The sequence below is a fragment of the Bos indicus genome, chromosome 15 (genome assembly GCF_029378745.1).
Source record: "Bos indicus isolate NIAB-ARS_2022 breed Sahiwal x Tharparkar chromosome 15, NIAB-ARS_B.indTharparkar_mat_pri_1.0, whole genome shotgun sequence".
Taxonomy (NCBI): domain Eukaryota; kingdom Metazoa; phylum Chordata; class Mammalia; order Artiodactyla; family Bovidae; genus Bos; species Bos indicus.
Genome location: NC_091774.1, coordinates 77,133,926 through 77,154,709, shown reverse-complemented (window position 1 = coordinate 77,154,709; position 20,784 = coordinate 77,133,926). Strand labels below are relative to the sequence as shown.

Genomic DNA, 20,784 nt, shown 5'->3' with positions numbered 1-20,784 from the left:
CTCGTTGGGACCCGGCGGCAGGTCGGAAGTGGGTTGGAGGTGTGGCGGAAGTGGCTGGGGAGTGAAGGGACTGGGAGGGGGCGGTTCCCCGTGAGACAGAAGAGCCGGATGTTTGCAGATCTTTGACAGGCGTGGCAGGGAGAGCGGTGCCCCTCCACGGTGAGCTGCGGGGTGCTGGGTCTCCCTGGGGGTGACGGGGGCAGGAAAGGGACCGGTCAGATCTTCTGAAGGAAGGGGGTTCGGATGGGGAGGATCGGAGCAGAACCGCGGAAGGGAGCGAGGATGGAGTGGGGCCTGGGAACCTGGCCTTCCCGCTGCGCGGGCTTTGCTTCACTCGGATCTGAAGTGAGAGGACTTTACTTCCTCGTTCCTGGCCGCCTCGCTGGCTGTCATCGAGCAAGCTTGTGGGAAGGGGAAGTCTCCCTGGTCCCAGCTGGGCAAGCACAAAGACCAAGAGGTTTGGGGGAAGAAGTATTCCACCTTTGCCATTTCTCGGCAAATTACATTTTCGTATTCGTGACATGGGATACTTAAACCCAAGCCAGGTTTGGTAAACCATGAGTTTCTGTGCAGATGTGATTGTAGTTGGAAGTTTTGCCGCTGTGTTGTGAGATTTGCATTTTCACAGTTCTGGAGTCCCACCTAGGAGGGCGATCCCAACGCCAGAGAATACGATTTCATGTTGTTTATTCCAGTTATCCACGGAGGAGATTAGGGAAGAAGCTTTACTTTGCCCTTTTTGTAGAACTTTGAGAATCGCTTGAATAACAGTCCCTTAGAGAAGTATTGAAGGAATTGACCTGCACAAAGGGACCACCTTAAGGTAGACATGGATTAGAATCTTGACTTTGCTGTATGACCCTAAGCAATTGCCTTATTATTATTTTTTTTTTTTTTTCTGGTGCTGCTGCTGCTGCTGCTAAGTCGCTTCAGTCGTGTCCGACTCCGTGCGACCCCATAGAGGTTTCTCAAACTGTAATGGGTTTTACATACCTCTCTTGTTTTACATAACCTCACTGGTGCTGTTGTGAAAAAATAATTTGTATCCAGCTCATGGATGGTTGGTTCCCTTTTCCTCTTAGGATACAAATTGACTTGTTCTGTTACTCAAAAAAATAACTGAGCATCTACTCTGTGCCAAATGTAATTTTGAGTAGGTCAGGCAGGCTTTCTTAAACAGGGCCTGTGAATCCCTTAAATTTCATGCAAGATTTCACGCATGTGCTGATTTTGCTGAGCGAAAAAGCCACTAATTTCTCCAGAATTTCAGAGAGCTCCAGGACTTCTGCCTAAAATGATTCTTGAAGATTTTTGTAAAGTTCAACATTTTACCAACTGAGAAGGGAAAATTTACTCTGAAAGTAAAGGCTTCGCAGGTCGCTCAGTGGTAAAGAATCCACCTGCAATGCAGGAGATATGGGTTCCATCTCCGGGTTGGGAAGATCCTCTGGAGAAGGAAATGGCAACCCATTCCAGTATTCTTGCCTGGAGAATCCCCATGGACAGAGGAGCCTGGTGGGGTCACAAAAGAGTCGGACATGACTGAGTGACTAAATAACAACAAAAAGAGTGTTTTGCAGAGTGGTGCAGGACTTGTAAGTGACAGGAGTCTTGGGCAGCCAGGATACTTTTTTTCCACTATTTTATGTTCCAATTTCCCTGTACTAGCTTCCCTTCCCCTCCCACTGAATGGGAGCTGAGCTTCTGGGCTCACTTGGGCAAGAGCTGTTGGTTGGAAAGTGATGAGAGAGGCCGGACTGGCTGGGAGGAGGAAACAAGAATGATTAGTTGTGCTGGAAAAGGAGGTTATGGGGCAGGGGAGAGGTCAGTTTGGAAGAACTGGCAAAATGCGACAGTTACTGGAAGAGGTGGGGTTAAGCTCATCTCCCTTTGAGAGAGTGTCCCTTTCCCTCCCTCATACATACTTCAACTCCCAGCTGTTTCTTCTAATCCTGTTGTCCACTTTAGCATAAGTATTTTATTTATTTTTTTTTTTTTTGCATAAGTATTTTAGAACACTGGACAATTATATTTCTAGGAGGAACCTTCACTTCTGTAGATGAGGAAATTAGGCCTAGATAGGAAGAGGACTTGCTCAGCATTTTGTGACCCACACAGCTCTATGGCCCAGGTCTTGGTGTATCTCATTCCATGCCTTTTTCACAGCATCAAATACCCACCGTGAGCAGGAAGACTTCTCTGGAACAGCTGGGGGCAGGGCTGAAGGAACGCTTGGTGTCTGGGCAATAACCCAGCAGAAGGGATGGAGAGAAGGCTCAGGCCTGGAGAGGGTTCCTGTGAGCTGCATTCTGTCCCTGTTACCTGGCGAGAGGGGTCTCCCTGGGGGAGCCTTCACAGCCTCCTGGCTGAATGCTGGGGCAATGCTTATTCCTGAATTAGGTGTTGGAGGGTCGAAACGGAATGGGGAGCTGGGGTGAGGGGTACAGCGGCACTCAGTGGGAGAAATGCATTCCCAAACAAGAAAGGACATCTTTCTTGTGTTTGTGGAAAGGGACTTTTGCTCTGGTGATAAGCAGTGAATAAGGGTAGCAGGTAAGGCCAGAGGACAGGAAGAGGAAGAAAAAGAAGTTGTGGTGTGTGTTTTTTGGGTGGGGCAGGGGAGTTGTTTGGCAGCTCAGTTTTGGCTTCAGACCTTCAAAGAGCTTTTACCACTGAAGCAGTGTGGTTGCTCTGGTAACAGGGTAGTTGTTGCTAGTTTGTTGCTACATAAGGAAGTAGGGAGCTGCTGGTTTGCCATCCAGAATCTTTGCCAAGACGTGCACAGGAGGTTGTCACGTTGCTCAGAGGTGTCCAGGGTCTGGATCTGGGCCCACAGTTCTCGCCTCTTCTCCCCTACCCGCGTCTGGGTCTTGTCTGCACTCCTTATCTGCCCTGCTGAGTCTCTGACCATATATGTCATTTTTCGGGGCTCCAGGAATGCAGTGGACTTAGAGCAGCCTCTCCTGCGGGGTTGGCCGAATGGGTTGAATTAAAACTCCCCTCCCTCACACATCTGGTGAGCTGGTGAAGGCAGAAGGGGTGAACTTCTCGTCAGGGCCGAGGGCAGAAGGTGCTGCCTCCAGGCTGCATGCAGCCGCGTCCCTAAGGCCAGACCCCAGACGCGAGCAGACCCAGCGTCGGAGCTGGCTCTTCTCCCTGCCCGCCTGTGGCAGCCGCTGTGCTGGTCTCCACCTCCCGGGTCTCTGCACTCTGGGTATCGTGGGCTTCCTCCTCCCCCACCTGTACCCTCCGATCCTTAAGGTGGTCTGAAACCAGCATCAGGAGGTCCCCACAGAGTAGAGTGGGCTTGGGAGCCTCCAGGAGCCTGCAGATTGTCCGTGGTGACTGGCAGGCAGATTGCATTTCCTGCTGCTCGATCCTGTTCTGGGGCAAACCCAGCTGGGCCCCGTGGCTCTGGCCTTTTTCCTTTGCCTCTGGCCACCTCCTGCTCCCAGGACCACAGCTGACCCATTTCAGGCAGGGATCTGGAGCAACCCTGTGCTCCTTAGATTCTTGCGCAATCTTTTCCCCATAACTACTGGGGTCTGGGAGGCGTCCGTGCCCTGTGACCCTGAAGGAGAGGGGCACGGGCCTCGACCCTCCGCAGCTGGGATGGCAAGGCTGACCCAGCGGGGCAATGGGCAGTGCAGGGTGTGGCGCAGCCCTTCCACATCCAGCTGGAGGGGCCTGACGGTGGGCACTGAGCCGTGCCCTCTGTTGCCCCAGCTGCCTTTCCTGACAGCGTGCCAGAAAACCATGGAGCCAGGAAAGCCAGGCACTCCATGGCGCTCTTGGCACGGGGGAGAGATGTTGAGGAACAGGGACAGAACAGGGGAGCAAAGAGTGGGGGCCGGAGGGCTTGCCGTAGAAGACATGGGTGAAGAGAGTGTCTCACTGAGCAGCCAGCTCCCTTCTGTCTCTCAGGGTTCTCTGTGGGTTCTGCCGTGTGGAGCTGTGGGGTGCAGGCTTGGCCATGGACCCGCTCTCAGAGCTGCAGGACGACCTGACCTTGGATGACCCCAGCCAGGCTCTGAACCAGCTGAAGCTAGCTTCCATCGATGAGAAGAACTGGCCCTCAGACGAAATGCCCGACTTTCCCAAGTCAGGTGGGCGCAGCCCAATGTCAGCAGCCTTTGGGTGCCTTAGAAGGGGAGACTCCCCCGCACTTCCTGTGGAAGGAAGACCCTGGGAGGACGAGGTGGGGGCAAACAGATCAGCCCCCATCAGAGCAGGTCAAATCAGATGAGGGTGGGGCTGGGGCACAGGCCTTACCTGGGAAAGGGCCAGAGAGCAGGGATCTCAGAGGGGGACGTTAGCGCAGCCCCCGGCTCATCCCCTGACTTTGCCGTGTTCCTCAGATGACTCCAAGAGCAGCTCCCCAGAGCCTGTCACACACCTGAAGTGGGATGACCCTTACTACGACATCGCCCGGCACCAGATCGTGGAGGTGGCAGGTGAGCGCCCCTGCCCCCCAGCCCGCACTTAAGGAAGCCAGCCCCTTCTGCCTGAGGGCAAGGGGCTGCAGGGGAGGGCCAGGCATGACCCCTGACTGGGGAGCTCTTCCGGTTCCATGTACCATTTTTTTTTTCTTTTCAAGTTCACTTTATTTTTGTTTTTTGTTTTTTAATCGGAGGATGATCGCTTTACAGTGTTGCGCTGGTTTCTGCCATACAGCCACAGAAATCGGCCATCAGTGCATGTGTATACACACACCCCCTCCCTCTCAGACCTCCCTCCGCCCCCCAGCCCCACCTCGCCCCTCTCGGCCACGGCAGGGCACCAAGCCGAGCTCCCTGCACTTCGCATTCTTTCAACAAGCAGACTCAGTTGTGAGGGCCGCTGGGTCTGGTCACCCACAACCACCTCCCGACCTGTGACCTGGTCTCCGTTGGCGGATGGCGTGTGGGAGGCATGCTGAAAGCCCTGGGTGTGATTCCCAGGTCTGCCTCTGAGCGCCTTTCCTCCTCACAAGGTTTGCTGAGATGATGACGGCAATGAATGTATGTCAGGGCCTGGCCCACAGCCAGAACATAGTTGGCCCTGAACACGTGTTCATGCGGCTCCCTGCCCTTTGCCTCAGGTCAACTTTGCTACCCCAGGAATTCCGAGGAATCCCAGGGAGGTGGCAGTCCCTCTGGGGAAACCCCAACTCTAAGGAAGTCTGGAATGGCAGAGCCTCCTTGCGGGAATTAGGAGCCACGTGACTCCTGGGGCATCGGGTTCCCCACACATGTCCTACCTGCTAAGAACAGGTGTGGAGGCCCCCTAGAGTCTTGGCCTCAGTGAGTGCCCACCCTGCTGTTCATAACACGGGGCCCAGAAGACCCCTGCAGCAGGGAGGAAGCAGAGACGTTGATGACCTTGTTTCTGCCCTTAAGGTCCTCCTGCTGAAGGAGGAAATTGAAACTGTAGGATCCTTTGTCTTTCCTTCAGCTGTAAGCAGGGTGACAGCATGGCCCTGCTCTGAGGTCTTGGGGTGGACTAAGGGAGCCAGATGGCTTGTGGCCCCCGGAGCCCTGCACCTTGCTGGCCGAGGGGTACCTGGAGGCATCTGGCCACAGGGAAGGGGCAGGGAGCCCCATCTCTCCTGAATGCTGGGCTCGGGGAGGGGTGGGGAAGTTGAGAGGGTTGTTCCTAACGTTTCAAGGAGTTTCCTTGGCATCGATGTCCCTGACGCCTACCCTGGTCTGGTTTAGAGAACTTGGTGGTGGCCTCTCTCAGCCCTACTTAAGCAAGGCCAAGAGTTCTTTAGTGATCTGGTCCTGCCCTGAGCACAGGAGGGTCCCTTGAAGGTTTAGAATTTTCCCCGCTCCAGGAGATGGACCTGGTTGGGAGTGTCTGATGTGAAGGAGTCTGTCTCCTGACCTCCTCCTGGCGCATGTGCCCAACTCACCGGCACAGCAGGGTAGGCTGCCCCCAGCCCGCCACGGATGTGACCCTCGAGAGCCGAGCGGCAACTTGTTTCTGTCTCTCCAGGGTGTGATGAGCCTGAGGGGGCCCAGCCAGGTAGGTGTGTTGCTGGCTCTCCGTGCTTGGCCTTCTCTGGGCTGTGGATCAAGAAGGGCTCTTGGTGGAAGCCAGGTGGGGCCAGCTTAATTGCAGCCCCACTCCCAGGAGCTGGGAGCTGGTGGTGCCGGTGGGGGCCGGGTGGAGATCACAGAGGATTATAGGAGGTTTGACAGCGTGGGAGCTGTGCAGGGACACATGCAGAGCCCCAAGGGCACGGTGCCCCAGAGGAGGGAGGAGGCCCTGTCCACGGCGGGTCTTGGGGCTGCTTGGGAGCCGTGGCCTGGCCTGAGTGCTGGCTCGGGGCCCCTCTCAGGGGGCATCCCCCGTGCGTGTGCCTCTCTGAGTGCTGAGAGGCGTTCAGATTGGCACTGCCCGAGCAAGAGTTGTTTGATGAAGACTATGGGAACGTCCAGGGAGTCGTTTCCTGGCCTTGGAGCCCCTCCTGCAAGGGGCAGTGCGTTACGTCCCCAGCTCCTCTGCAGTCCTCCGTTGTCCTTGCTGGCATGCTCCACAGTCAAAGCTGACTGGTCCACATGGGTTCTTTCCAGTGGCGTGCTGGTAAATGTTTAATAGTTGGTCCTCCAGAAAGGAAAAAAAAACCCCAAAACTGTTACTGTACTATTTGTAGCATTTTCAGTTTCTACCTGCCAATAGCAGATTTCAAGCCACCAACAGTGATGGCAGCTGGCTTGCAGAATCGCCGGCAGTTTAACCTTTGTGCAAACGTGCCCCAGCTCCCACCTCCCACCTCCTCGGCTGCCTGCTCTCAGGTTGTGGGAGGGTGCTGGTCCGGCCCATCCAGAATGCCTGCTGGAGGAGGCGCGCTGTGGCTGACTAGCCCCCAGGTTCCCCTGGGAAGTTCCTGATCGGTGTCTGGGGAAGGCAGAGGTTTCATTCTCAGGCGGCTGGTCTTTTCCTGGCGCTGTTCCACAAGTGCCCGGCCCGCCCTCTGAGCCCTCTCCCTCAGTGCTCTGGGGACACAGCTTCTTCTTTCCCTTCAGTCTCCAGGGTAGAAGTCTGTTCTGAGATCAAGAGGGGACTCCCAGGCCTTTTTTATGCATGCGCCTTGGAGGAGCAGTTACCCTGCCTACTGGCAGATGCCCGAGCTACCCAGGACTTGGGCAGCTGGGGCTCCACTCCAAGGAGGAGAGGGCAGGCCCTGGGCCTGGGGCTTACCCACGTCTCGTTCCTTGCTGCTCGGAGATTCTTGCCACCCAGTCTCTCCCTGACCGCCCCCCTACCCCCGACTTTGTCCCTCATCCCCATCCTGACTTCACTTGCGTTTGTAAAACATTTACTTTGGAACAAGCCCAGTAGTCAGCATTGAGGATTCATTGAGGAAAAATGTACACTCCTTCTTTCACGGATCATACAGTCCAGTGAAGTGGTTCTTGAAGTGGTCAGGCGGCCTCCTTGGGGATATGAAAGGTATGGCCCTCTTTTGCAGAAAACACATGCATGGACTGGTAATATCTTTTCTCTAACATCATGGCGTTGGTGGGTGCCCATTGGTGGAACCCCGGTTCAGGATCCAGTGTCCCATTTACAAGGTGCTGGGGCAGCTGAGTGGTGGAACCACAGGCCTCTGGCCTCTCGCCTCAGCGGCTTGCTTAACCTGTTACCAGCTCTTTAAATCCCAGGGCCCTGTGAGCTCAGACCTCCCGCCCTGCCAGAGTCCTCAAGTCTGCCAGCCAGTGTGTGTGTGTCAGTCACTCAGCCGCGTCCAACTCTTTGCAACCCCATGGGCTGCCGCCCACCAGGCTCCACTGTCCGTGGAATTCTCCAGGCAAGAATACTGGAGTGGGTAGCCATTCCCTTCTCTAGGGGATCTTCCTGGTCCAGGGATCGAACCTGGGTCTGCTGCACTCACCAGCCAGTGAGGGTTACCTTACTGTTGGAAGGCAGTGATGACAGTCTTTCAGAATCCTCGATGCTCCTCCCAGCATTCCCCCTGCACCCTGGGTATTTCCTCTATTCAGAGAAGAGTAGAGAGATGATGCGTTCCCCCTCCCCCCTCCCCCAGCCACAGGCTCGTAGTAGGAGGCCGAGGGGTTATTAAGCTCCCGACTGTACACAAGTCTAACCTTCGTCCTTGCCCCCTGCCAGCCTGCTCTTCCTTCTGTCGGAGTCAGTGGGAAGTGAATCAGAGCAGGCAGCAGAGCCACCCGCCGCTGGCCGTGAAGGAACCCAGCGCCTCAGGATCTGGGCCAGGCTGGGAAGGAGAACAGGTAACACCTGCTCCTTCAAAACAGACCTGCTGGATGGAGCGGCACCGTCTCCTCCTCAGGAACGCTTGCAGAAGGATCTCGGCTTGTGAAGTCTGGAGAAAGTCTGCCCTGCGCTTTGGGAAACTGCCTAGAGCAGTCTCATAACCCAGATAGCACTGTGAGCAAACTCAGAAATAGAACTGTGCCGGGCTGACCTGTGCCAGGCGACCGGCGCTTCCTGAATCCCCGTCACGTTGCTGGGCTCTGGACCAGCCCTGGACATTCAAAGACTGACACAGTGGCACCTGTCTGTGAGCTGCTCATCACCCCCAGAAGAGACAGACACGAAGACAGTTATACAGGAGAGTCAAATCGTCGTGACAAAGACGGGTGACAGTTCACGCGGGGAATTGCCCCTGGCCTGCCCCAGGGAAGGAGGAGAGACACAGGCTTCTGCTTGGGACGAGTCTTAAGGGTTCAGAGGAGATAGCGGAGAGGAGCAGAATTGCCTGGTGGAAGTCCTGTCTGTCTGGCATGAGAGGCAGATGCTGAAGCCGCCTGCCGTGCACTGGCCTGAAAGCGTGTGGAGTGTGAGCCTGCCACGGGGGGATATGGGGCCAAGCCTGGATAGTCCTGTGAGCCTTTCTGAGGGGCTTTTACACAGCTCAGGATGGGGTTCAGGAGGAAAGGGGAGTCAAGGCAGGAGAGACAGGCGCAGGTAGATGTTTCTAATTCTCCACAGCTGGAAGTTGGGGCAGTTTAGAAAGAAGAATGGAACCAGTCTCTGGGCCTGATGGGAAACCTGATCCAGGAAATTCTGGGAGGGCCCTGGCTAGCACCTTTCAGGGCCAACAGAGGCTTGGCAGTGTTCTGAGTGGAGATGGGATTGTTGGAGGGGTTGATCCAGAGGCTGGACATGATAGTCGGACTCCTAGGAGCCTGGGAGGTGCAGGCTCAAGCCAGAGCACCAGCAGGGACTGAGGCCATGCCGCCCACATTCCAGAAGCCTGCCTCAGCCTTGAGCAGAAGGGCAGAGCATTGGCAAAGCACTGAGTCCTGGGTTAAGTCACTGACCAGAAGGATCATGAAGACCATGGTTCATTAAACATGGAGAACACTCAGTAGTAAGGTGTCAAGGAATCCCTTAGTCCTCAGAGGTGAGAAGCAGACAGGCCATGTGGGCTGTGTAAATGGCTTTTTATTTGCCTCTGCAGGAGGGGCATTAGGTGAGTGTGGTCTGTGACTCTGGAGAGTGTGAGGCTAAAGATGAAGGGAAGGGCCCTGGGACATGGGGCATGGGGGCCGAGCCTTATCCCCACCCGGCTTTGTTTGGGGTCCCTGGTCCACACCCTGGAAGAGCGTCTCACCTTGGGAGGCTGTCTCATGTCTCAGAAGCTCCCCGGCTTCATGACAAGGCCAGATGGTCAGACCATGAAATAGTGACTCATTTTGGACAGACATCCCTCAGGGACACCATGAGCGCTTTTCCAAAGCATCATAAACTCCTTCGAACTCCACGTTCTTTAGAATATCCTTAAGGAGAAAGAAATGATTTGTAGAAATGTCCAGAGATCAATCAACTGTGGCCAATAGTTCTGATAGTAAAAATCAGAAAGTGCTGTTAGTAGTCAAGACAAAGACATAACTATTAAGTCATCAGACTGATTTCCTCGGTGGCTCCAGGCTTTCTGAGAAGGTGGCTCCAAGAAGTTTTTCACATACAGGCTGTTCAGAGCGGGTGCTTCTGGGATAAGCGTGGAATTATAAGATGATGTGTGGCAGTTGCTTTGGCGGCTGTGACTTGTTTTGTTTTCTTTAGTTATGGTGAAATTTACATAATGTAAAATTAACGGTTTTAAAGTGTTTAATTTGGTGGTGTTTAGTACATTCTCTGGAGAAGGCAATGGCACCCCACTCCAGTACTCTTGCCTAGAAAACCCCATGGACGGAGGAGCCTGGTGGGCTGCAGTCCATGGGGTCACTGAGGGTCGGACACGACTGAGCGACTTCACTTGCACTTTTCACTTTCATGCATTGGAGAAGGAAATGGCAGCCCACTCCAGTGTTCTGGCCTGGAGAATCCCAGGGACGGGGGAGCCTGGTGGCTGCCGTCTGTGGGGTCGCAGAGTCGGACACAACTGACGCGACTCAGCAGCAGCAGCACGTTCTCACTGTTGTACAACCACTGCCTCGGTCTAGTTCCATCGTTTCGTCCGCAGTTTCCCCCGTGCCACCCCCCATAACCACGAGCGTCAGGCCCTAGTCTCCCTTCCTCCCAGCACCTGTAACCACTGACTTGCTTTCCTTTGCTACAAATTGACCTACATAGCTCATATAAGTGGGACCAAACAGCATGTTTCCATTCAGGTTCTTTCACTTAGCACCCTGGTGTCAAGGTTCACTCACAATGTGGCATGCATGCTCCCTGCCTTTTTATTGCCAAGCAGCAGTCCACTGCACAGAGACACCACATCTTCTTTATCCACCCATCCTCTGATGGACATTTGGGTTGTTTTCCACCAGGCGTGACTCTTCAGAAAGTCATATTGTATTTTTTATACCCCGGGTCAGCAACCCTGAGAGCACCCTGTCCTTTCTTCAGTGACGTGCCCTCGAGTGCAGGCAGCTGCACAGAGGTCTGTCTGCACGGCCCCCGAGCTAAACGGCACGGGTCTCCAGGCCTGGCCCCTTTCAGATCCTCGCCTGACTGCTCATGGCTGGTCACACACTTACTGTCTTCTGTCTTTCTCCACACCTAGGAGATGACAAGTACGGGCGGAAGATCATTGTGTTCAGTGCCTGCCGAATGCCCCCGAGCCACCAGCTGGACCACAGCAAGCTCCTGGGGTGAGTGCCCACGGAGGGTGGGGGGGCAGTGGTGGGCCGCGTGCCCGGATCTCTCCTGCTGCGAGGCCGTTTTTCTTCCTGCTCCTTCCTGCCCTGGGAGCACCGAGCCAGCCACCTCCCTCAAGGCCTCCCCTCTTCTGCCGAGCCGGTTGTCTCACTTTGTTTATCTGTCCTTGGCTGCGCCGGGTCTTGGCTGCTGCACAGGCTTTTCTCTGTGTCAAGCGCGGGGGCTCCTCATTGCAGTGGCTTCTGTTGTGGCGGAGCACGGGTTCCAGGGTGCTCGGGCTTCAGCAGTTGCAGCACGTGGGCTCAGTACCTGCGGCTCCCGGCTCTAGAGCACAGGCTCAGTGGTTGCGGCACACGGGCTCAGTTGCTCCGTGGCATCTGGGATCTTCCCAGACCAGGTGTGCAACCTGCATTGGTAGGTGCATCCTTTACCACTGAGCCATCAGGGAAGCCCTGTTTTTTTATTTTAATAATTTTATTGAAGTTCGACTGTGCTGGGTCTTCGTTGCTGTGCGGGCTTTTCTCCAGTTGCAGTGAGCGAGGGCTTCTCTTCGCCGGGGCTTCTCTTACTGCGGACCACGGGCTCCAGGGCGCACAGGCGTCACGAGCTGCAGCTCCTCAGCGAGCCATTTGACATCTGTGGGGTGGGCTAGGAATCAGACCTGGTTTCTAGTCCTGGAAGCCATCTGCGTGACCTTGGCAAATGTCTTCATCTCTTCCAGCTTCTTTTCACTTTTCTTAGGGGATGATACAGCTCTTGTTCCTAGGAGGAGTGAGATACTGCTTGGGAAAATACTTTGAAAAGTCAGATACTGTCCAAACATGAGGCCTGATTAAGATGATGATCAGTCTGAGGCGGTTACAGTTGTTCACCATTTACATGAATAATTACCATTAATTGTATTTTGTGCCACATCTGGTGAAATGACTTCTGTACGTATGTGGGTTCTGATAGCGAAATGGATGAAATAGCTCTGGTTGGTCTGGAAATCTCCGGGGGCAAGTTCGAAGGCTGATTGAAAGCAGAAGTTTGACAGGCTCTGTTCTGGTAAGTGTGGGTCCTTGGGCCCCCACCAGGCGTGCGCTGGGCCCACAGCGCGTGTGTGCAGGACCCGTGGAGGCAAGGCCATAGCTGCCTTCCTCCTGAGGCTCCTCCTCCGTGTGTGCACCGATTCCCATCTTGTACTCCTTTCCCGACCACTTCAAAGCACTCCGCTCGGTTGAGAATATCTGCCCTGCCCTTACCAGCTCTTTGGGGGTCCTGAACGGTTGTGTATGTGGAGGGGCTGGTGTGGGGTCAGGGACAGTCTGGGGCTGCTGCAGCAGAAAGGCGTGGGGGCGGGGCGGGGGTGGCGGCATACAGTCTCTGCAGTCCTGTGAGCCAGGGCCGGGCCGCGTCTCTGCAGTCCTATATGACTGCTTTCCCTCTAGTCTCTGGAGCCCTCCTCCTGGGGCTCCTGAGCCGCGCAGGCAGGCAGAGCCTTGCCCGGGCCTGTCCTGCGGCCCAGCCAGGAACAGGCCAGGGACCCCTGCCTGAGGGGGGGCTGACTCACATGCCCTCCTCTCTGGTTTTATCTCAGCATCTGGCAAGGCATGGGACAGACTCCTGGCCGAATGATGGTCTGAGTGGGAGGAAGTCAGAGGAGGAAGGTGGGAAAGCACCCAATTTTCAGGAGCCAGCTTGCCGAGTAAGGCTGCCCCCTACTCGGGGGCTTTCGGAAGCCCTCTGTCTTACCCAGGAAGACACCCATCCTGTCTTACCACCTCCACCCAGCCTGGCAAGGAAACCTTTCATCTCGCATCAGTCCTGTCATCTTGTTTCCAGCCTGATTATCTCAGGCTTGGCTTTTCCCAGCTGTCCAGTCAGATCTGGGGGGTTGAAACAGAAAGTGCCTGAAGCTTGGATGCAGAAGACCAATGAAACTCCAGCCCTGCCATTAACTAGCTGTGTGCTTGGGTCAGGTCTCTCCTGAGCCCTATAAAAATAAGAATTGTGCTCACTTCACCACGTTGGTGTGGACCTTAGGTAAGAAAATATACATGAAATGCTATTGTATTCATCTGTATCACAGATTTCAAGAATTTAGAAAACTGTAGATAGCGATTAAGAAGAAGTACAGAGAGCAATAAAATGTCCCATAAACCCACCACCTAGAGAGAAAAACCACTGGTAATATTTCACGTCCTATTTTTTTTTCTGGAACATATATTGGACTCTATAGTTAGTTTTATGTATTACATAATGTTTTTATCTTCTGAGCATTAGACATTCCTCAAGGACATCCTTTTAAAAAATTGTTATCGATATATATGTGTCCAGGAAAGCAAGCACATTATGTACACTACTTGATGAATTTTCAAAAATTAAATACTCCCAAGTCATCCACACCCACAAACCTCTCTTTGCTCTTCCAGTCACTGCCCCAGTGTGACCACTGTTCTTACATCAGGCTTCACAGATTGGTTCTGTCTGCAGAAACATCCTGTGGGGCATTCTATTTATGGGTGTCCTGTGATTTATTTAACCAATTCCCTACTCTTGGACACTGAGTTTGCTGCTCATTTCCCCCCCCATTATAAAACAGGCTATAATGAACAGACTTTTATTAAAACACTTCTGTCCATCTCTGAGTAGTTCCTTGGGATAAATTCCTGGACACATTTTTACCAGGTCAAACAGTATGAACATTTTATAGCTTCTGATAAACACCACTTCACTGCCCTCCCAAATGTCATAACATTTATCAAAGGATGAGTGTATTTTCACTACAACCTTTGCTGTTTCACTTGTCTTTGTAAATAAATCAATCGCGCGGCACACAGGCTCTTAGTTCCCCCACCAGGGATTGAAGCCATGCCCCTTGCAGCGGACGCTCTGAGTCTTGACCACTGGACCACGAGGGAAGTCCCTAACTTTTGCTGTTTTACAGTTGTGAGATGCCCTCTTTTTATGTGACAGCTTTTTTTGCCAAGTGCTCAGTGTGTATAAGGGGTAAATTATTGGGCAGTGATGATGATCAGAATTAAGATAATCAGTCCGGCATCAGGCACCCCACATGCCCACCAGTGCTGTCCCAGCCGGGCACCCGTGGACCAGCGTTCAGGTTATCCTCTCTGGGTTAGGTCAGATTGTGTCTGGGCACTTAGTCCCATCCTTGGCCACTTTTCCCGGCTCCTTTCCTCCTTCCCTGCGTCTCCTTGGAAGCCCTTAGCATTCCTGTGTGCCCAGCTTCCCCACATGGAGCAGCGTTCCTCCTGGGACCTGGGAGCTGTAGGCCAGGCAGGACAAGGGTTTTCCCCAGGGCTCCTCTCCCTCTCTGGAATTCATATTCATTCACTTCCTACTTCCCCACCTCAGATGAGCCCAGCAGCCACCTGTGTGTTTGTATTAGATAGTAGGTATTGTGCTGTGAGGATTGGGAACTTGAACTGTGGGTCCTTGGTCCACAAGCTGTCCAGAAAAAACACTGGAGCAGGAGAGAAGGTCCTCTGTCCACTCTGATCCCCTTTTACAGTGCTCCGCAGCCAGCCCAGCAGGTGTAAAAGGCAGACCTGTCCCATGGTCAACATGGCCAAACTTGGGAGTCAGTTCACCTCCAGGCTCTCCCACAAGCTTGACCTCTCTGAGCCTCACTGCTGTCACTTGTAAGAGGGGAATAGTGTCAGCCTCCATTATAATGAGGAAGGCGTGAGATAGTGTATGCCAAGTGCTCGGTAGACACTGAAAGCTTAATCCTGACAAATGGTGACCGCCATCATCATTGACTCACAGCAGTCCCGTGAGGGGAAAGACTGTTACCATTTTGACTGGAGGTATGTGAGGTGGCTCCAGTAGGAGTCCTGGTCTCCTGACTTCTGGTCAGTGCTCAGGAGAACTGTTGTTGCTACTGTTATTCCTCGCCCAGCCCGGCTGTTCCTCGTCCACCACAACATGGTAACCAGTGGTGCAGCCAGAATAGACCGGGCAGGCCGCGGGGGCGGCGGAGGGGGCAGCTTCTTGGGGCACGGGGTCTGTCTTACCCGGGCCTCCCCTGCGGACACAGCAGGCCTGAGTGGGGCTGTCCCTTGCAGGTACCTCAAGCACACCCTGGACCAGTACGTGGAGAGCGACTACACGCTGCTCTACCTACACCACGGCCTCACCAGCGACAACAAGCCCTCCTTCAGCTGGCTCCGGGATGCCTACCGGGAGTTTGACCGCAAGTGGGTGGGGGCCTCGGGGGAAGCTCCAGGGCCCGGGGGCCAGCACCTCTGCCCTATGCTGGGCTGCCCTCTGCTTGGGCAGGAGTGTGTATTCCATGCCCCGGGGGAGGCAGGTGCCCCCCGACCTGGGTAGACGGAACACTAAGACTCCCAACTTGGAACGGCCTGGGCTTGAATCCCAGTTTCTCTGCTGACTCCCTCCATGACCTTTCATGCTCCTTAAGCTCTCCGAGCCTGTTTTCTAATGTGTAAAATAGGGCCGCAGTGGCACTTAACCTGGCAGGCCTACCTCGAGTCATCGAGTCAGGAAACGCACATCAAGGCCCAGCTCTGCCTGTCCCCTGAGCGCCTGTTCTGTCTCTGCAGGTACAAGAAGAACATCAAGGCTCTGTACATCGTGCACCCCACCATGTTCATCAAGACCCTGCTCATCCTCTTTAAGCCCATCATTAGGTGTGTGGGTCCAGGGCGGGCCCTGGTCTCTCATGCCCCACTGTGTGCTGTGAAGCAGGTCCCCAGGAAGCCACCCATCCTGGGGACAGACTGGTCAGGCCTCTGCCTGACCCGGGTGGGCCGCTGAGAGTGCTGGGCCGCTGAGAGTGCATGGAGGCCTGCTGGAGCCGGCCCGCCCTGGACCCACATGTGTTCTGTCCCACCGACAGCTTCAAGTTCGGGCAGAAGATCTTCTACGTGAATTACCTGAGCGAGCTGAGCGAGCATGTGAAGCTGGAGCAACTGGGGATCCCCCGCCAAGTGCTCAAGTGAGGCCGGGACTGGGGCTGTGTGTGCCCAGCGGGCACTCTACATGCAGGTCATGCCTGTGTGGGGAGAGCGTGCCGGCCAAGGGGAGAAGCAGCCTTGAGACCCCCCGGATACACCGAGGACGCAGATGTAATGAGAAAGAGGCAGTACCTGGGGTCAGAGTGAGCGAGTTCAGGTCCCATATCTGCCACTGAGAAGCTATGTCACTGAATCTTTTTTTTTTTTTTTTTTTAGTTTTAAGTGGCGTGTAATTGCTTTACAATGTTGTGCTCCTTTCTGTTGTACGGCCACGTGAATACACTCTGTGTGCACAGTACAGCTCCCTCACCCTGGAGCCTTCCTCCCTGGTGGACAGAGTAGGGGAGGGGGAGGGGTGGACAGGTGAGAGAGTAGCCCTGAGATACAGACACACCTTGTGTAAAACAGAGAGCCAGTGGGAAGCTGCCGTCTGACAGGGGGAGCTCAGCTCCCTGCGTGTGATGAGTCTTTTTGAAGTCTTCACTTGCTCCTGGGCAAAGCTGGGTTGGTTGGAGGACTGTATAAGGTCACCCATGTAAGGCAGCCCAGTGTCTGACACACAAGAGTTGCCATAGTGACCGCCCAGCCAGGTCAGGGGCCCGACCCTCCCCACTGCTCCCTTAGGTATGACGACTTCCTCAAGTCTACACAGAAGAGCCCCGCGACCGCCCCCAAGCCCATGCCACCACGGCCCCCTCTGCCCAACCAGCAGTTCGGGGTCTCCTTACAGCAGTGAGTACGCGAAAGGTGGGGTGGGGCTGGCATCCGGGGCGGGGAGGGCGGCAGGGCCCTCACAACCTCGTGCCCACAGGCTTCGGGAGAAGAACCCAGAGCAGCAGCCCATTCCGCTTGTGCTGCGGGAGACCGTTGCCTACCTGCGGGCCCACGGTGAGTGCCCGGCGCACCCTCCGCCCTCGGGGAGCTGCGGGGCAGGGCTGGGTGGGGTCCCACGTGCACCAGTACCCGCCCTGACCCGGATGGGAAGCCCAAGGTGCGCGGAAGGGGTTGGGGGATTCCACACGGCGCCCCAGAGCTCTGAGACTCACCAGGCCTGGCCGTTTGCCAGCTCTCACCACTGAGGGGATTTTCCGGAGGTCGGCCAACACCCAGGTTGTCCGGGAAGTTCAGCACAAGTACAACATGGGTGAGTGGCCCCCAGAGATGTGCTGAACCCCGAGGGCCGGTGCAGATCGTGTGTGTGCGCGCGCGCGCGTGTGTGTGTGTGTGTGTGTGGTTTCTTTGGCATTTGGTATGATTACACGGGTCTCACTCCTGCCTGCTTGTCCCAGACCCACTTCCTCCTAGATGAGGTTTCTGGAGGGAGGCGAGGAACTGCCGTGGTGTGTGTTCAGGGGCCCCACTCGGCAGACAGCCGGCCCTGTGCCCCTGTCTCGTGGGAGCCGGGGCTTGTGATCAAGGGGGCGGCCAGGATTGGCTGCTGGGCTCCGGGCCCCGCCCAGCGCCTTTCCGCGCCCCGCCCTCACGTCTCCAGGGTTGTCTGTGGACTTCGAGCAGTACAACGAGTTGCACCTGCCGGCTGTCATCCTCAAGACCTTCCTCCGCGAGCTCCCCGAGCCCCTGCTCACCTTTGACCTCTACTCGCACGTGGTGGGCTTCCTCAGTGAGTGGCCCCCTCTTCCCTCCCCAGCGTCCGCAGGGTGGGGTCGCAGCTGGCCTCAGAGCGCGCCTGTCCGCCCAGGAAAAGTCTGTTTGGGGGTCTCACTCGAAGCCTTCTGATGGGGCTTCCTGAACCAGTCTGGCCATGGGCCCGTGTGACCCAGGCGCCCGTTCCTCACAGACATCGACGAGAGTCAGAGGGTGAAGGCCACTCTGCAGGCCCTGCAGACGCTGCCTGAGGAGAACTACCTGGTGCTGCGTTTCCTCACTGCCTTCCTCGTGCAGGTAGGGCTGGGGGCCGGCCTCTCCGCTCCTCTGGAGTGGGGGTGGGGGGCGCTGCTCCTGGACTTGGGTGCCGGCGCGGGAGGCAGGGGTCTGTGGTTTCCGGCTGCAGCTCCCCCCTCCAACCCCGCCGTTCCTCCCGCAGATCTCGGCCCTCTCTGACCAGAACAAGATGACCAACACTAACCTGGCCGTCGTCTTCGGCCCTAACCTGCTATGGGCCAAGGACGCCGCCATCACCCTCAAGGCTATTAATCCCATCAACACCTTCACTAAGTTCCTCTTGGATCACCAAGGGGAGCTCTTTCCTAGCCCCGATGCCAAGGGGCTCTGAGTGCCCGCCCCGCCCGCCCCCTGCTCCGGCAGCCCCCACTCTGGACTCTCCCTCCTGGCTTCAGCCTTACCGGAGCCAGGGGATCCTGCCCGGAAAAGGGGCTCTGAGTCCCCTAGGAGAGGGAAGCTGGAGCCCACCCCCAGACAGCTCCTCCTCCCTTTCTGGCTGGCCCACCTGGCCGGCCCTGAGGCCTCACTGTAACCACAAGACCTTGTCTCTTCGCCTTATTCTTCTCACTGCCTCCTTGGGTCCCTGGCTCCTGCGAGGCTCTGTGGAGCTGGCTCCAGCAGCCACTTCCCTGCTTCCTCCTGCCTCTCTCCCTGGCAACTGGAGATGCCAGAATCACTGCCGGCTGGGCTGGTAGCCGGGGCTGGTCCTCCCCCTTCTGCCTGCTGGGGAAAGAAAGGCTAAGCTGGTTGGACTGGCCCTGCTGAGGCTCCTCCCTGTCTGGGTGCAGGGAGCACCCAGATGACAGCACCCTGTTCCTGTCATCTTCCCTCTTACGGCTCAGCCTTTGGCACTTCCACAGTGAACGGACAGCAGGCTGGAGTCCCACAGCGGCCTTCTCTTCCGCACATCCTGGGTCCGCCTTTCCCAGATGGTACTGCCCCCCAGGGCGTCCTCACCCCCCCTGGTTCTCCTGCCAGGACTGGGAGCTTGGGTGACAGGGCTGCGTCCCTGCCTCTGTTCAGAAGAGAAGCCCCACTCTCAGCCCGGCAGTCCCCTAGGGTCCGGTCAGACCGGTGACCAGCAGCGCCCCGCCCATGCCCCGCCTTGCCTCTCCTCCCTCCCCAGTTGGACAGATCCTTGGCCTCGTCTGTTGTGGAGGCACAGGGGGGGCCCTGCTGGCTGACTCAGGGCCTCAGATGGCTGGTGGTTCCTTCCTCCAGTTGCGGACTCCTGGAGGGGCTGGGTAGAGACTTTGCTGATTAGATTGGCCCCTGCCAGGTAAGTTCTAGCAGCCTCCCCCAGGACCTGGTAATGGCGGAGGCCCCTCTTTCCAGCTGTCCCTTCCTGGTGAACCTCCTTCCTGAGGCCTCGGTCAGAGCCCACACCGTGGAGGCCTCACTGACCAGCCCTGCCCCATCTGCGAGTTGGGCGTGGCCTGGGCCCTGACCTCACTGGGCTCTGTCCCCAGGACACTGGCGTGTCAGGACCCCCAAGGACGGATGTGGCTGTTGCCAGCCACTGTGTCTCCAGGCCAGGCCCAGGCTTCTGCTGTCTACCTTCCTTTGTATATCAGGTGTTGCTCACCATCCCATTTACTGGGGAGCCTCGTGGATCTGTTTGGTCTCTCTCCTGTCCCCCGCCCTCACCACTAGTCTTTACCCTGGGGATGCGGGGACCTGTGCTGTGAATCAAGCGTTCACATTCATGCTTAATGGCTTCCTTGGCACCAATCGTGTATTTTACCTTTGCACTTTTTATATTTCAGTAAAAATCGAGATGGAAAACTTTGCATCTGGCTGATCATAGAAGTGGGCGTGGAGGCTCAGAACCGGGTGGGAGGTGCAGTGTGGGGTAGTGGCAGAGGGGCAGAGGGGCCGCAGGACGCCCCCGCCCCGTCCGTCTGACCCTTTCCACATCCTGCTGGTATGAAGCCAGCTTTCTGTCTTCCAGGCTTACCTTCCATTCTTTCTGCACCTGTTGCATTCCAGCTGGCCCCCAAGCGCTATATCCTATTAACCAGGACCTCTGTTCCCCAAACAGAGCGGACTGTGGTGGACCACAGCACGAGCTCTGGAGTCAGACCGGGGTTTGAATCCTGGTTCCATCACTCGTAACCAGCTCTGACTGGTAATTGTCATGCAACTGGTCCCACCACTGAGACTGTCGCTTCGTGTCTCAGAAGATCAGAAATATAGTTGTCCTTTCTAGATGTGGGGGATGTGTTCCAGCCACCCCCACCCTGAGATACCAAAATCTAAGGGTGCGTGAGTCCCATATATAAAGTGGCACAGTAGTTGCAATATAACCTCCATACATCTTTTCTTTAAATCATTTCTGGATTACTTAGAATACCTAATACAATGTAAACGCCATGTAAATAGTTTCGAACATGCAGCAGATTCAAGTTTTGCTTCTTGGAACTTTCTGGAATTTCCTTTTTCCAAATATTTCTCTATCCAAGTTTGGGGGAGCTCTCAGATGTGGAACCCACAGGTGCAAGGGCCAACCATAAGGTACACACGGCATAACAGAATGAGTGCCCGGTGGACACTGGGATGATGGTCTTGTCGCAGATAAATGAAGTGACAGGCCCACCCTCTGGTAGCAGCCCGGGTTGGAGCCCTCGCCTCCTGACCACTGTGGTCCTCCCCATACTTCCCTCAGCCGGAGAGCTTGGCTGTTTCCATCTGCTACCCAGTCGCGTGGAGGCTATGAAAGATCCAGTTTTCCTCTTTTGAGCAGGTTTGGCTTTGATTTCAAGGTTAAGCTAGGGACTTTTTGGTGCTCCAATAGCTAAGACTTCATATTCCCAGCGCAGGGGGCTTGGGT

The 20,784-nt window shown here is 55.7% G+C and overlaps 1 protein-coding gene across 3 annotated transcripts; it reads left to right on the top strand.

The window, feature by feature from the left end:
• The first annotated feature begins 27 nt into the window (after window positions 1-27).
• On the top strand, window positions 28-19,744 carry ARHGAP1 (Rho GTPase activating protein 1). 3 transcript variants are annotated; one of them, XM_070767654.1, is made up of 14 exons: window positions 28-159; window positions 3,925-4,106; window positions 4,359-4,454; window positions 5,977-6,006; window positions 10,976-11,063; window positions 15,141-15,272; window positions 15,639-15,725; window positions 15,935-16,033; window positions 16,677-16,784; window positions 16,864-16,940; window positions 17,119-17,196; window positions 17,545-17,673; window positions 17,851-17,954; window positions 18,097-19,744. In XM_070767654.1, exons 2-14 carry the CDS (start codon window positions 3,974-3,976, stop codon window positions 18,283-18,285), a joined length of 1,350 nt encoding a protein of 449 aa, XP_070623755.1. In that variant the 5' UTR covers window positions 28-159; window positions 3,925-3,973; the 3' UTR covers window positions 18,286-19,744. The 3 variants fall into 3 exon arrangements, with proteins under 3 accessions (XP_070623755.1, XP_019830583.1, XP_070623756.1); XM_070767655.1 differs by having other exon boundaries at window positions 66-159; window positions 3,907-4,106; XM_019975024.2 differs by lacking the exon at window positions 5,977-6,006.
• The last annotated feature ends 1,040 nt before the right edge of the window (window positions 19,745-20,784 follow it).